We start from the raw sequence: 16057 nt of genomic DNA, 5'->3' as shown, positions 1-16057 counted from the left end.
ATGTTTTTTACACAATAGTAACAGATTCTTACTTTATTATTTAGATTATAATATGTTATTAATTTATATTACTTATTAAAAAAATTATATTTGTATAATTTTTTTATTAGAGTTAATTACAATTACATTTAATTAGTTATAAATACATTTAATTATTTGATTGATTTTGTACAATGATAACTAACTATAATTTACATTATTATATGTGCATTAATTTGCATTATTTATTAAAAATAGTAATAACATTTTACTATATATTACTTTTATGTATGACTGCCTTATTATATTACACATTTGATAACTAATAAAACCAGTATTGGGTGTAATTTAATTACGAAGTAATCAAATTACAGTTCCTTAGAAAAAGTAAAGGGATTACTCTTACTTGTTCTGTAATTTAATTACAGTCACTTCTGATGTAATTGCATTAAATACTGTATAGATTATAGAACAATTCTATATAAAACAATAGTGGATTTAACATCAAAATGTTGCTTTAATGTACATCGTGCAAAGACTACTGACCAGTACGTATCTCACACATGCATTATGTTCAACACATATAAATACACTGAGCATACGCCATTTGACACCCGGCAGTGACTTCTGCAAAGCAAAGCAAAAAAATAAAAAAATAAAAAAATTTTTTTAGAAAAATCCCATGCAATCGTATTAAGAGTGCAAGCCCGTTCACGTTCTCGGTTTGCAAAGAGTGTTTTCTGGCTGAACTTGCAGTGCTGCAACATGACTCTCCACAAACAGACCCAGAACACACTCTGTGGATCGCACGCGAGAGGCCCGAGCGGCCAGATCTGGTTATGCAAGAGCTTTACGCACGATACTATTCTCCAGTATAGATATTTACCATACGGATCCATAAGCTCCAGAACCCACGGGCGACAAATTCTGGTACCGCTCCGGCACCTCCCAGATGGTCTTATTGAGCTCCTGTCGATAGAAATTCGGTCTCTCCTTCTGGGACATTCCTGTAGAGGAGTGGAAACTTCTGCTGCTCTCCTGATCTCAGTGCTCTGATATAAACAAAACAACTAACTAAACAAAAGCGCGAGCTCCGCGTTCACAGAGCTGTCCGCGTGCATCAGAGGACATCGGTCACATGCACTGGCGCTGAAGATCGTGCACAAACTCCAACTCTGATCCTTGAGGAGTCGCTGGGTGGCGAAGCGTGAGATTTCTGCTGCGGACTTCTTGGATTTCTTTCCTTTTTTTCTGTTACAGGTTCTCCTCTGACTAACACGCTTGACGTCACGACCTAAGGGAAACTCTCGGGACTTCGGCCCAAACCTCGCGAGAACGAGAACCTAAGCGACACAGCAAACTGTTTATATTATAGTCCAGTCATTTTAAGCCAAAATGGGGGGTCAACCTTGAACAAATTGCAACAGAAGCAAACTCAGCTGATTTTGTATCAGCAATATGTCCTGAGTAAGTAAAAAAAAAAAAAAAAGCCCCGAAGAATCCCATTAGGGGAAAGTTTCGAAAAAGACCCAAATATAGCCTCTTCATACGCCTATTCATTCTGTTACTCACGTGAATAGGGTAAATGTTAACCTTTATATATCACCATGACAATTACTGAGTTGATTACTTACATCAAAACAAACAAAAAATGTATTACAAGTTTTTTTTTAATTGTTTGTTAACATGGACAAATGGTGCATAATCTAATTATGTATGTGCTAATTTGCATAAATACCACAACAGATCTAAACATTGGGTCTAGCCAGGTGAAAATGTCTTGTTGAATCTTTTTGACACATAACAGTAAAATACTTAATGTTAAGGTCTGAATGGAACCCAATTAGGCTACCAATGAGCATTAATACATAGAGGCAGGAAGAAGTACTGTAGAAACCAGCCTTTATTAATTTTTAAGAGATGTGGTTTGGGGCTGGGTCTGGGGGACTGTTTCTGGGGGAAGAACAGGAGACAATGGTAAGGAGAATGCAGAAGACAAAAGGTAGGCAAAATAAAAAGTGAATCCCCAGAAACAGTCCCACGGACCCAGCCCCAAACCCCATCTCTGCAATAAGGCTGATTTAAAGTACTTCTTCCTGCCTCTATGTATTAATGCTCATGGGTAGCCTAATTGGGTTCCATTCAGACCTTAACATTAAGTATTTTACTGTTAAGTGTCAACAAGATTCAACAAGACATTTTCATCTGGCTATACCCAATGTTTAGATCTGTTGTGGTATTTATGCAAATTAGCACATACATAATTAGATTATGCACCGTTTGTCCATGTTAACAAACAATTTCAAAAAACTTGTAATACAATTTTTGTTTGTCTTGATGTAAGTAATCAACTCAGTAATTTTCATGGTGATATATAAAGGTTAACATTTTTACACATATTGAGGATACGAAATCAGTTGAGTTTGCTTCTGTTGCAATTTGTTCAACCTTTTTTCATAAAATGATTGGACTATTAGGTGAACAATAAAATAATAAAATGTAAAGATATAAAAGGGGGAAACATAGGCTATATAAATATATATATAAAAGTGGAAAGGCTTACCTTATACATCAATCGATCTAATAGGCTTGGAGCCAGTTTATGGAACTTCCCTAGCAATAATAGGCTATTAATAAAATTTAGTTTAGTTAATAAATAATCTTTCCTAGTGGACAGTGAAATATATTATGTTTTCAGATACCAGTTTAAAACAGCAGTTAACGATGAAATGCGTTGTTTTGATACTGGCCAAGATTAAAATTTCCAACCGTGTCGTCATTAAAACTAAATGTTTATTTGTAGGCTAATATAACTATTTTGTAAGACAATGTTTCCAGTAGTAGTCTAATAATAATAGTAAATACAAATATGGTAAAGTTGAAGTGCTAGTAAACGGGAGTACGCAGATCACTGTGATTGGGTCATCCTTAAACATCGGTGAGAAAAGTAACAATTTTGGCCCGACATTTATAAAGTCTTGGTAAACTTTTACAGTCACTGAGATCAAAGTGATCAGTGAGAAAAATATAGAATTGTTATTTAAATTGTCTTTAAGGCACAAACAGTCTGCTTGAAACATTTGGTGAATCACATTCCAGTCCACACCATAGATTTATTATTAATTTAGGCTAATACTTCATATCACATTTAAAACAACAATTAAACGATTAAAATTAAAAGAACAACAACTAAACGATCACCATTCTCCAACTATATTTTAATCACTAGGTAAGTGAATGGAGAAACGATCTTAATCTTTGAATCAATCCAATAAATTGTAAAAATTATTCAGTGAAAAAAAAAAAGATTGAAAACACTGAACGCTGAGGACATCTGCTGGTCAAAAACGTGTGAATGCAAACGAAAGCCTCGAAACAAGCAGATGTAAACACAAAATGCTTCGGAGGTTACTGTCATTCACTATTTATTTCAGGATAAGGATGCGCGTTCATCTTTAAAATTCTTCAAATACAGAGCTAATAATAGAATATGTATGATTTAATTGTATATATGGCCTATATCTTATGGCATCTATAAAAAAAATGAGCAAAATATTGGCTATCATTACAGAAATTTGAATTTACCTAATGTAACCCATCACATTATAGCCTATATATAGGGACTTTGACCTCTGGACCTCTAGAGTTGACATGTCATTAAGAACAAGAAGAAGAGTTATATATAGGCCTATTAAGGAATCATTCAAACAAAATCATCACAATATCAGACATATCTTTGAGAGTAACTATGGAGGACGAAACCTGCAAAAACAATAAATAAATAAATACGCAAAATAAATAAATATATAAATAAAAATTTCACAAAATTCATCATAGATAAATAAATAAATGTGCAAATAAAGACATTAATAAATACATAAATACACATATTCCTGCATATATATATATATAAATAATTAAATGTGGAAAAAAATGACTAACTAAAAACCAATGTTGAGGGGAATTAAAAAAAATGTTAAAGGAAATGCTAAACTGAAAGATATATTTTTCCTTTAAACGTTTATTAATTTTTGAATGTAGCTCCGTATTTATTCCTTGGCGCAACATGCAAATGAGAATGTGTCAATCAAACATCAGAGGGCGGTCTCTATGCCACTATTGGCTGACACTGTTGAAAATAATATAGTACACTATCTGCTGATTCTCTTCAGAGTGGATGCATCTATACACGCTTTATAGTTAACATCTACATTTGATGTAGGTGTTGATCCGTTTATCAAATAAAACAGGGCAGTAAAGTTAGTTTTAGGTTTGATATTCCTGCATATTCGCTTAGGCTGCTAAAGCGACCATCTGCAAATTCCACTACAGTCCAAAAATATATTCGTCCTCCTTAAGTAACAACTGTTTTCAAATAGAGAGTAAGGAAACAGAAAGCAGCAATAACCGATTCATCCGAAGCTTATCTGTGATCATACTATACTCTCATTGATTCTTGACACATTTTTTGTGCTGTGACTAGGCTATTTTAACACGTTTTGTGTTCAGTTTAATTTGATACAAGTTATAGCATGAAAAAATAACGTGCATTTGAAAGATACAGTACAACTTACAGAAATGTATCATTCTCTTGTAATCACTCAATCAGTGTTTCAACCGAGGAAAGACGTTAATAAGTGAACAATGGCACTTAACGTTTCATATCAGTGTGTAACAACTCAGGCTTAGCGTGACAGTTAGCCTGGACCAGGTCAGTTTCCCAGCATAAGCTGCCAGAGTAACTGAGTTTCAACTATTTTAAGTTTGTTTTATGAAACAGAATCAATCGACTAAGCAAAATAAGCCTGGCTTGCATGTTCTAATCTTGTTTTATGGAACAGCCCCTCTGGTCATCATATAAAGCAGTTGAGTATCTTCAGAAATGTTGGAGTAAATCGCTCAATTCAGATGGATTAGTTTTACAATCTCTCAATGAACTTTTTAAAGGTCCCATGACATGGATTATTTTATTATTTTATAATGTTTCTTGGGGTGCCCTTATAATGTTAGTATGTTTTTAACATCAAAAATTGTAATAATTTAGAAATAAAAGGCATTTTTCCTAGCCTGATTTTAGCCTCTGATTTGAACACTCTGTTTTAAGGGGCGTGTCTGTGTGAGACTTCAGTGTAAACGCCCACTGCTGTGATTGGCTGCTGTGAGACTTCAGTGTAAACGCCCACTGCTGTGATTGGCTGCTGTGAGACTTCAGTGTAAACGCCCACTGCTGTGATTGGCTGCTGTGAGACTTCAGTGTAAACGCCCACTGCTGTGATTGGCTGCTGTGAGACTTCAGTGTAAACGCCCACTGCTGTGATTGGCTGCTGTGAGACTTCAGTGTAAACGCCCACTGCTGTGATTGGCTGACATGCTTGCATATGAAATATCTAGAATTACATGTGGAACTCTCTCGAATACTTAAACTATTACAGCTATTATACATTTTTACTATTACAGCTATCAGGATTAACGAATCATGAGAAGTTTTTTAAGTATTTAGATCTATTCCCATCACATAAAAGGTTGCAGTGATGAGCATTGAGCAGATGACAGCCCGTTGATCACGTGAATGAAGATCTTATCATTGCAACGCAGTTTCTGCTACTCTCACTAATGCTTTCACCAATGCAAACATGATGTACGTACAGTAAGAGCTTCGTTGTGCAGTGTAACAGCGTCATTGATTTCATAACGAGGTTTGGCAAGTGTCCAGATAAACTCGCGCTGTGTGATTGACAGCTTGGGCGACTGGAAAGGGATTGTTCTTTGATCGCTTTCTTTATATATGTTAATCACAGTTTAAGTAAGATTATTTTCATCCTACCAAGAGAAACGATGTGAAGTTGATCGTTTAGTCACTGGCTTGATTTACTGATGCATAAACGGTATTGAACGACTTTGAGAGAAAGATTATCTGTCTGAACTTGAACAATTACACATCAGAAACTCACATAACCCACTGGTTCTCCAGAGGCTCGAATGAAGGAACTAAAAAAATACTTTTGTGTTCATTTGTACATCCAAACACTGAGCAAATGCCATGTTTCGCTCGTTTGCAAGCCATGATGTCTCTCGAGGAAAAAACAATTTCAGCTCATTTTCTCATGCGTGGGACAAATTCTCTTTGCGGGCAAAGAAGAGAAAGGGGAGGTAACCTTTCCCCTTCGGACGACATAAAGGGAAGATTCTAGATTCGCCCGTCTGAGCTTTCATTTTATCAAACATACCCAGGGCTTGGTTTACACCCATCAAAACGTCTAGCCACTGGGGGACCAGCAGGCTAGGGGAACTCATATTAAGGTTAAAAAACCTCATGAAGTGAAATTTTCATGCCATGGGACCTTTAAAGCACCAAAGTGGGAGTTGTGTAGCCGTCAATGGAGGGACAGAAATCTCTCAGATTTCATCAAAAAGATCTTCATTTGTGTTCTGAAGATGAACGAAAGTCTTACGGGTTTGGAACGACAAGATGGTGAGAAATTAATGACAGAAGTTTTATTTTTGGGTGAACTAACCCTTTAAGATGATCAAACTATTGATATTGGCAGATATCATTCTGAATAATCGGCTATCACTATGTCTTAGCTATATATGAACAAGAAAAACATCTTCACACATATTAGTATTGTGTTGCATAGGGTTTTATATCAATTATTTATTATGTTCCACGTTTACAAATATGAACACCCAACAACTATAATTTTGTATAGAGCAGTTTTAGAGGATGACTATGTACATTTACAGGCCGAAAGAGGCTAGTTCAATTGTTGACTTTTGTACATGAAGAAATGATGATAGGATTGGATTTAGGGCACACAAACTGAATGCAGAAATACAAAAGAACATCTTGGCATTTACACTTACGTAATATACAAAATTGCACCAACATGAGGGTTTATATATTCAGCATTCTAAGGCTATATTACAGAAACTTGACATAATATTTGAAAAAATAAGATAAATTATATGGTCACTAAACAGGAAGGATAAGACTGAAACCCTTGTGAATGTTAAAGATTTAAATTGTAGTGTGTAATGTCCGTTTATGGTGTCCGTGTGGTTTATCTTTATATAAGTCCATTTAGCTGTGTATTTATCAAACCGAACCAAACACATCCTCAGACTGCAATCACATGGTGTGCGTCATTACAAAGCATTTACTTCCTCGTAGAGCTTGTGATAACATCTTGCAAGATTGGACTTTTCTAAGAGCTCCTCTGTGTACCATGTGACCACTGTAGATTGATTTAGGAGTTGATAGTGTTGCCACAGAAATGCATGATTCTCAGTTTGAGGACGTGAATGGCTACATCTCGAGACGACATGGCGTGAACGCAGCATTGCTTTGACATATATAATCAAATTAAAGCATCTAGGCACATATGTAATATCAAAAAATAATGTTATGTTTTTTTTATTTTTTATGAGCCAGTACATTACAACTAAACTAAATGACTGTTATGCTTCCTGTTAAATTTGCCCACTTTAACGTGAAACAATGAAACTGTTTTAGGTAATTTTATCATGCTGCAAACAATAGGTCTTTATAAACATGTGGGATAACTTGAGTAAAGCCAGTTATGACAACAAAAACCTAAAATAGTTTTTTTTTTAAAATCACCTTATATTCAATAATTGTACAAGATAACATTGTTTCTACCTTCTTTACTGTAACCCCATAAGCCCAAGCAAAACATGTGCATGTTTGAGAGAACAACACAACAAAAAGATGTGAAGTTTGAATCCCTAAGTAGGCGCTCCATTTCCATATAACCACTTCACCCTGATCTAGGACCGAGTTCCTCCAAAATCCAATCTTTAAGTTAAACATTTACAAAAGTGGAAAGCAGGTCCTGAACCAGTGTTAAGTCGGGTCTCTGAGCGTCTTCTTCTGGAGTGGGCGATCTCTGCCAGCACTGCATTTCTATCGGCTTTCCATAGTCCAGTGTCCAAGAGACAGATCTATCCAGGTCATTTCAGGAAAATCAGGTAAAAAGCCATGAACAAACAGGACGCCGCCACAGCGACATGAAGCCGCGTGCCGATCACTGCAGCTGCAGAGAAGACAGAGAGAAACATCACTATCACTGCAGGAGAACTGTCTTCAGTTGCAGGTCCTACACACCACTTACCTTTGTAGAACACCCCCCAGACACCTTTCTTCTCGGACAAGAGCCAGCTGTTGAGACGAGGGACCTTCTTCAGGTACGCACACGTGCAAATGAAGAGAAGCCCGAATACAAGAATGCCGTCGAAAGAGTACACTGAAAGCAACAACAACAACAAAAAAAAGTTTAATAACATTATATAATAATATTATAATATTAAAGAGAAACTAATAGAATAGGGTCCTGGGTCATTGTATCTATATATTTTTACATGAAAGCAATCAAATTTAAATGTAGGCCTACACATTTAATAATAAAGTCTATCCATTCAGTCATTTACGACTCTAGGTGAACTTATGAGCAAGCATTCTCCATGCTATCCATATTTAATAATAGATATCACTAAATTAAAAATTAATTAAATTAAAATCATTAAAAAAAAATAGATAAAGTCAACTATTGGTCATTAATAAATAAAATACAATATAGTTGTTAAATATAAGTTTTGTTTTTATTTTTAATGTTTATTATATATATATATATATATATATATATATATATATATATATATATAGGGCCCTATAATTTCCGCGATCACGGAATCGCGGAATTGGCAAATTAACGCGGAATCTAGCGTCAACGCGGAATTTCGCGGAATTTTACAAATTTGGAATAAAATTCTGTTTTTGTGTGGGAGAAAAACGTGTGTCTGAGGAAAATCGCATATTACTGAAAGAACAAGCAGAGAGAGAGGCCCGGTCGCGCGCGCGTCTTCAAACTGTCTTGCTCTCTCTCACTCCCTCGCGCTTATTAATCTAAATCAATTGAGAATTGACACAATGGTAAAAGATGGGAAGAACGAAGTTTAACGTGGAGCATTCGGATATTTTTTTCCTGAATTACCGCTGGGTGTGAATTGTGCAAAAAAAAACTTTTTTACCTTTCCTTCTTCTCTGAAAAGCGTTCCGCCCATTCAGCTGACATAAAAAACACTTTCAATAAACTAAACAAAACCTATCCAATGATGAAATGTTTTCTGTGTTGACAAATCTTGTGCGATGTCCTAACTGCCGGGATAATCACACAACGCGTACAAGTCTGCTAATGATACGTCCGACTCGCGAACTATGACTCCTTTGAACCGATTCACTTTAATGAATGGTTAAAACAACTGATCTGTCCAACACTGAATCGGTTCTGTGTATAACAAAATCGGTAACACTTTACAATAAGGTTCCATTTATTAAACTCTAGTTAACTAGATCAGTTAACTAGAGTTTAATAAATGGAACCTTATTGTAAAGTGTTTTAATCTTTATTAATCTTTATTAATAAACTGCACTTCTACAGCATTTATTAATCTTTATTAATGTTAATTTCACCATTTAGTAGCCTACATTATTTAAATGAAAAGTTGTATTTGTTAACATTAGTTAGCTTAATGCACTGTGTGAAGTAACATTAAAAATACAGGGTTAGGGTTAACTAAGATTAACAAAGATACAGTAACAAATATATTGCTCGTGGTTCATGTTAGTTAGCCTCATACATTCACTAATGTAAACAAACCAAACCACATTTAACACCTCTTAAAATGAGAATTTTGTTTGTTACCTCAATAAATTTAGGGTCATTCCTATTTTATTTGTGTACATTTTAATCATTAACATTAAAAACACTCTTTTTACGACTAAAATAACAGTAAAGGGTAAAAAAAAAACTGAATTCCCAAAAATTAAAACGGGAAAAACGGAATTTGCAAAAATTAAAACGGAAAAAACGGAATTTGGGAAAAAATAAAACGGAATTTGGGAAAAAATAAAACGGATTTTATAGGGCCCTATATATATATATATATATATATATATATATATATATATATATATATATATATAGGTATGAATGTATGTATACACACACACACACACACTGTATACAGGCTACATTAACTGCTATTCCACTATCACAAAACGTTTCTTCTAGGCAACAAACACATTTCTTTATTAAAGATTTACACAATTACTGTTGGAAAATTAAATCTACTCTCTAACAAATGTTAAAACACATTCCCATTTTTCATGGGAACAAAATAATAGCGCAAGGCATGGAAACGGGGATCCTCAACATAGCGTTTAATGCATGTTTGTAGTGATAACTTACTAGCAAAGTGAGTTTCATTTTCACTCACATTAGTGTATGACATGACGGCTGATATTTTAACAACAGATTGAGTATGTGAACATTTGACATCTATTGAGATTAATGTAATGACATGATTAATGATGTTTACACAGAAAAAAATACGCCTGTATGACTAAAACTGTTAAAGTTGAGCTCAGCTTGCAAGCTACCAACAGTCTATCACCATGACACTTGCTTCCGTTCAACGATAATATTTATAAAGGCATTTTGATTTAGACGCCATTAATATATCATGCTCGTGACTTAATAAAAGCTTGCAGTGATGTTAAATGTTAAACCAGCAGCCACCCTATAAGAGCCACGTCCACACACACACACACACACACACACACACACACACAGCTCAGCTGACTGACAGCATTCATCGCTCTCTGACGTATAAAAGAGCACCAGATAGTTCACCTCAGAACACGAGTTTATTAACATACCGTTTGTCATTTTTGCAGATTTTAAACCCCGTGTTGAGATGAAGCGCAAGTTCCCAAAGCTTTTTTATTTACTGTCTTCATCAGTTCCGCATCGACAGCACAGGCTTCCCGAACGCTTCCGGTTACACGGAATTATGGGAAATCACCATACAGATTAAAAGCTTCTATCGCTCTTTTTTTTTTTTTTTTGGTCATTACGGGAGTGTAATAATAATCAAATATTCGTATATAATGTTATAAAAATGTATCTTGTATATGTATTATATTTTATGTATGATGTTATATTATATATTTGTTTTAGTTTACATAATAATAATGACAGTATTTTGTATATAATGTTGTGTAATTTTATAGTATACATACTTTTTGTAGCTTTATTATTATTATTATTATTATTAACATTATTAATATATACATAATTCTATACTAAAATATACCTTTTATTATTAATAATAATTATGATTAATAATGATTAAAATAAACACTGATAAAACAATAAGATAAAAATAAATAGATTTGATAAGGTTTTTAAATTAATTTATTGTAAATCAAATGATTGTTATCTCTAAGTAAGTAAAACTCTCAAACTATTTTTAAATTTAGCAAAATTGTGAAAAGAGCGGTTGTCTTCATAATCGTTAATAACAGACCACGTCAAGTGTGCCTGCTGATGATATGAACATGATCCCAGGGGCGGTTTCTTCATTAGGGCGATTGGGCAACGCACCACCAAAGTCTGAATGGGACTTTTTCAATCACATTCGCATTCAACAGAGTTGTCAAGTCAAGCAAATATTTCCATTTTGCTGTCATGACGACGAGCCTTCTGCAGACTAAACTTCCGTGAACGAGCGCCGAACAAACGGAGCGCAATATTTCTGACTAAAATATACATTAACAATAAATTATAAATAAATTTTGCTAAAATATTTGTTGTTGAATATTTGTTGTTGTTGGAGAACATAAATGTGCTAAAGAATTTCAAACCTACAAGTGTATTTTTTATGATATCAGTTTTGTTTTTATTTATTTTCATTTAGTTTAGTAAATTTACCTACTTCTTTTAAAAAACTTTTTTTGTTTTTAGATTGTAATGTTGCAATGTTAGAATGTAATGTGATTTGACCCCTTTTTTGGATAGACTGCTTAGATAGACTGCAAGGTTCCACTCACTATGTTTGTTTTCATAGCCTTCACTATATGAACATTGTTTGTAGGACAATATTGATCAGGATATGAAATAACTTTTTTTTTTTTATTCAAATAGAAAAAAATGTAAATACTGAGATTACATACATCGCCATTTAGCCCAAAAATTCTGATTTCTTTGGCAATTGGCTATTGCTTTAAATTATGGCATGCATTAAATGCTGAATTTTCCATTTTTAGCTAAGCAGTAGGCTAATGTTACATTATTATCACTGTTAAATGGTTATTTAACAATTAGCCTACATTCAGTCCTGCATTAATAATTCAGTTTGTTTAGCACCAACCGCCACTGTAACATCTCCTCACTATCCGCTAGATGCCTGTCCCCTGAACACACTGTAAAAAAACACGGTCTCTGTAGACAGCCCAGGCTCCACAAACGGCAACAAAAACAAACTGGCCCAGCCTGGACCACGAAACATAACAAACAGCGTTCCAGCCAATAACCAACAAGAATGATTTGTGGGTGTGGGTGGGGGTGGGGGTTGGGGGGTTAATTATATTCTCTTGAATTTTTATATGGCCGACACACGACCAAAGAGACAACGTTCCGATGAACAAATAGCAAAGAATAGGGAAAAGGAGAAGGAACACGCAAATTTACATTGGAAAAGCCTTCGACTTGTTCATTATGGGAAGCCAAATACATCGAAAGTGGGACGAAACGGCGCGTTGTTACAGAGCTCGCGCTGCGCTGACCATTGGGCATTGGACACAAAGACATCAGAAAATGCCCAGCAGCAGATACTGAACGCAGAAAATGCAAAAGAAAAGGGCACTGGGCGAGAATGTGCACATCGAAAACTGTGAGACAAGTGATGGCGAAAGAAGTGAGTGAAGAGAGCTTTTACCTGGGCACAGTGAGTAATAAAAATGAGTCCGAAGAAGCTAAATGGATTGTGTTGCTCAAGATAGGTGATACTCCAGTTAGTTTTAAGATCGATACGGGAGCGGATGTTACCGTAATGAACACTGTGACATATGAAAAGCTTTGCCCAAGAGCTCAGCTCCTTCATTCGAACACAGCACTAGACAGCCCAGGCGGATCACTGAATTGCATCGGACAGTTCACTGCAGAAGTGGAGCATAGAGGTAGAAAGTATGCCATTACCGTGTATGTGGTTGCGGGAGGAACTGTCAGTAACCTTCTAAGCCGACAGAAAGCTGAGATGGGGCTAGTCAAAAGAATAGAGCAGATGGCCAAGATGAAGGAAGCGGTACAATGAAAACAGAGCCGGTAAAAATAAACCTGAAAGAAGGCGAGGAGCCATACGCAGTACATACTGCACTTCCTAAAGTTACAGCAGAACTACTGAGAATGGAGGAACAAGGTGTTGTGGAAAGAGTCACACAGATTGGTGTGCACCCATGGTACCAGTCATGAAGCCCAATGGAGCCGTCAGAATTTGTGTGGGATTAAATAAACTGAATGACAACATAAAAAGAGAGAGGTACATGCTTCCCACAACAGATGAGATTCTAGCTAAATTAGCAGGAGCGAGCGTCTTTACATCATTAGACGCAGCGTCAGGATTTTGGCAGATTCCGTTATATAATGAGAGCAGCTCGCTGACAACATTCATCACTCTGGTGGGATGCTATTGCTTTAAGAGGCTCCCATTGGGAATCAGCATAGCTCCGGAAATCTTCCAAAGAAAATTTAACCAGCTTCTAATGGACATGGAAGGAGTTGCTGTATACATGGTCGATGTGATCGTGTGCGGGAAGGATCGGGCAGAGCATGACAAACACCTGGAAAAAGTGCTGAAAAGGATGGAAAGTGTGGGCCTCAAAGATAAGTGCGTATCCAGGAAAGCAGAGTTAAGCTTCCTGGGTCATGTCGTGGATGCACAGGGTGTCAGGGCAGACCCTCAAAAGGTGCGTGCAATAAGTGACTTGCAAGAGCCGAAAAATGTAAATGAGTTGAGGAGGGCGTTAGGCCTCATAAACTACATGGGTAAATACATCCCGGACTTGGCAATGAAGGGAGATGCTTTCACTGTCAGAAATAGGGGTACAGTAGGAGTCAATTTCTGTCCCCCAAGGTACAATCTACACTAACGTATCCCATAGGGCTTATTATTGGACCTCAAGGTACATATATGTACCTTTTTGAGGGTCAAAAAGCATTAAAAGGTACATATATGTACCTTTTCTTTTAAAGAAAGGTACAATATTGTACCCTTGAGGGTACAGCCCCAGTGACAAGCCATTGTACCCCTAAAGGTACAATTATGTAGCCTACTTTATTTTCTGAGAGTGTATGAGCTGCTCAAAAATTGACATGGGATCAACTGCAGAAAAGCACATTCAACACACTTAAAAGCTCACTCACAAAAGCTCCAGTCCTGGCAAACTATGATCTGGGAAAAGAAACAGTGGTGTCAGCGGATGCTAGCAGTTACGGTATCGCCGGTGTTTTACTGCAGAAACATGACGACAGCTGGAAACCGGTCGCGTACTGTTCTAGAAGACTGACTGATTCTGAAACAAGATTCGCCCAGATTGAGGAGGAATGCCTTGCAGGCAAATGGGCATGTGAAAGGTTCCAGAAATACTTAGTGGGCATGGACACATTTAAATTGATCAATCACAAGCCATTAATACCGCTGATCAATAGTAAAGACTTGGACACTGTGCCAGTGAGATGTTAGAGACTTTTGATGAGACTCATGCGGTTTAACACGAAAGCGGAGTATGCGCCTGGCAAAAGCTTGGTTGTCGCGAAGCCTATTGAAACTACGGAAGACTTCATGATTCATGACAGCAGATGTGAGGTTTCTCGTGAATGCAATCATCAGATGTCTGCCTGTGTCACAGAGTAAGCTCACAGAAATAAAAACGGAGACACAAAAGGATGAGCAGCTACAAACTGTAGAGAGATTCGTAACAGAAGGATGGCCGGAATATGCTAAAAGTGTTCCTAATAGTGTACAGAGTGTACAAATGGAAAGACTCTTTGTCAGTGAGTGAGGGACTGAGTGTGCCGGGGAATCGCATAGTAATTCCAAAAGTGATGAGACACGAGATGCTTAGCAGAATTCATGACGGACACCGAGGTTTGTCAAAGTGCAGGGCACGCGCTCAAGAGACTGTGTGGTGGCCTGGAATTTCTGAGGATCTTAGGCGAAAGATAGAGACATGTAAGTTTTGCATAGAAAATAAACGTGCGCCGCGCAAGGAACCTCTCCAGTCAACACCAGACTTGTGTATGCATAAATTGAAACAATATCTGGTGGTGTCTGACTACTATTCGCGCTACTTGGAAATTCTTCTTCTACATGGCACAACATCTGAACATGTAATTCAGAGACTCAAAGCGTTATTTGCGAGATTCGGCGTACCAGAACAAATTGTTACCGACAATGGACCGCAGTTCTCCAGTGAAGCCTGGAGAAGGTTTTGTGGTGTGTACGATATTCAGCACATTACATCGAGTCCGCACAATCCACAAGGTAACGGACATGCAGAACGGGCCGTTCAGACAGCGAAGCGCTTTCTGAAACAGGATGACCCGTTGATGGCACTCATGTGTTTCCGAGCCATACCCCCCTCCTCTACACGGGTCAGCTCAGCAGAATTGCTTAAGGGAAGAAAAATCCGTACCACTCTACCCACCTTACCGGAGACCAAAGTGGCCAAACAAATCAAGTGTGGGAGAGAAAGACAAGCAGCAAAAGAAAAGCATGCATACTAATTTAACAGACGACATGGTGCGAAGGACTAACCTGTTCTCAGGCCAGGGAATTCAGTATTGTTAAAGCTGGATGATGAATCTAAATGGAAAGGACCTGCTACGGTGCTGGCAGAGAGCACTACTCCAAGGTCATATGAAGTTTTCAACGAAAAGGGGGGAGAGAAACGGAGAAATCGCAGGCATCTTCAGTTGCTGCCTGACGGAGTCCCGGGAACCACTTTAAAGACAGTGGAGAGTTCAGAACAGTCACCACAGAAAGTTCAACTTCAGAGAGACTCTGATTTATCTGCAGGGAAACATATTATCTACCCTGGAAATCCAGAGTTCTCGCGAGAGCACAAGTTGAATTTGCTCAGCGAGTTACTCTGGTGTCGAGTAATGATGCTCATTAAATATGCCCTTGTATCCGAGCTGCACCAATCACATCGGGTTAT

At 36.9% G+C, this 16057-nt stretch overlaps 2 protein-coding genes across 3 annotated transcripts in view; both read right to left on the bottom strand.

Annotated features, from left to right (window-relative positions):
- mapk14b (mitogen-activated protein kinase 14b) overlaps nt 1–1253 on the bottom strand; it is a 37858-nt gene extending 36605 nt beyond the window's left edge. For both annotated transcript variants that reach the window (XM_079857383.1, XM_079857384.1), the window contains exon 1: nt 866–1253. In XM_079857383.1, coding sequence (XP_079713509.1) covers nt 866–984 — 119 coding nt within the window. In that variant the 5' untranslated portion in view covers nt 985–1253. The remainder of the gene's footprint in view (nt 1–865) is intronic.
- Nucleotides 1254–6600: 5347 nt separating this feature from the next.
- On the bottom strand, nt 6601–10845 carry tmem167b (transmembrane protein 167B). The gene is made up of 3 exons (XM_079858186.1): nt 10718–10845; nt 8112–8243; nt 6601–8033 (listed from the first exon to the last, which is right to left on the bottom strand). Exons 1-3 carry the CDS (start codon nt 10725–10727, stop codon nt 7951–7953), a joined length of 225 nt encoding a protein of 74 aa, XP_079714312.1. The 5' UTR covers nt 10728–10845; the 3' UTR covers nt 6601–7950.
- Between the last annotated feature and the right edge of the window lie 5212 nt (nt 10846–16057).

This window comes from Squalius cephalus (genome assembly GCF_949319135.1).
Source record: "Squalius cephalus genome assembly, chromosome: 22".
NCBI classification, from domain to species: Eukaryota; Metazoa; Chordata; class Actinopteri; order Cypriniformes; family Leuciscidae; genus Squalius; species Squalius cephalus.
This window is presented reverse-complemented; position numbering and strand designations above follow the sequence as displayed.

Coding starts and splice junctions, on each gene's coding strand:
- tmem167b (XM_079858186.1), bottom strand. Junction 8,034..8,111: donor CTGGGGGGTGTTCTACAAAG/GTAAGTGGTGTG, acceptor TCTTCTCTGCAG/CTGCAGTGATCGGCACGCGG.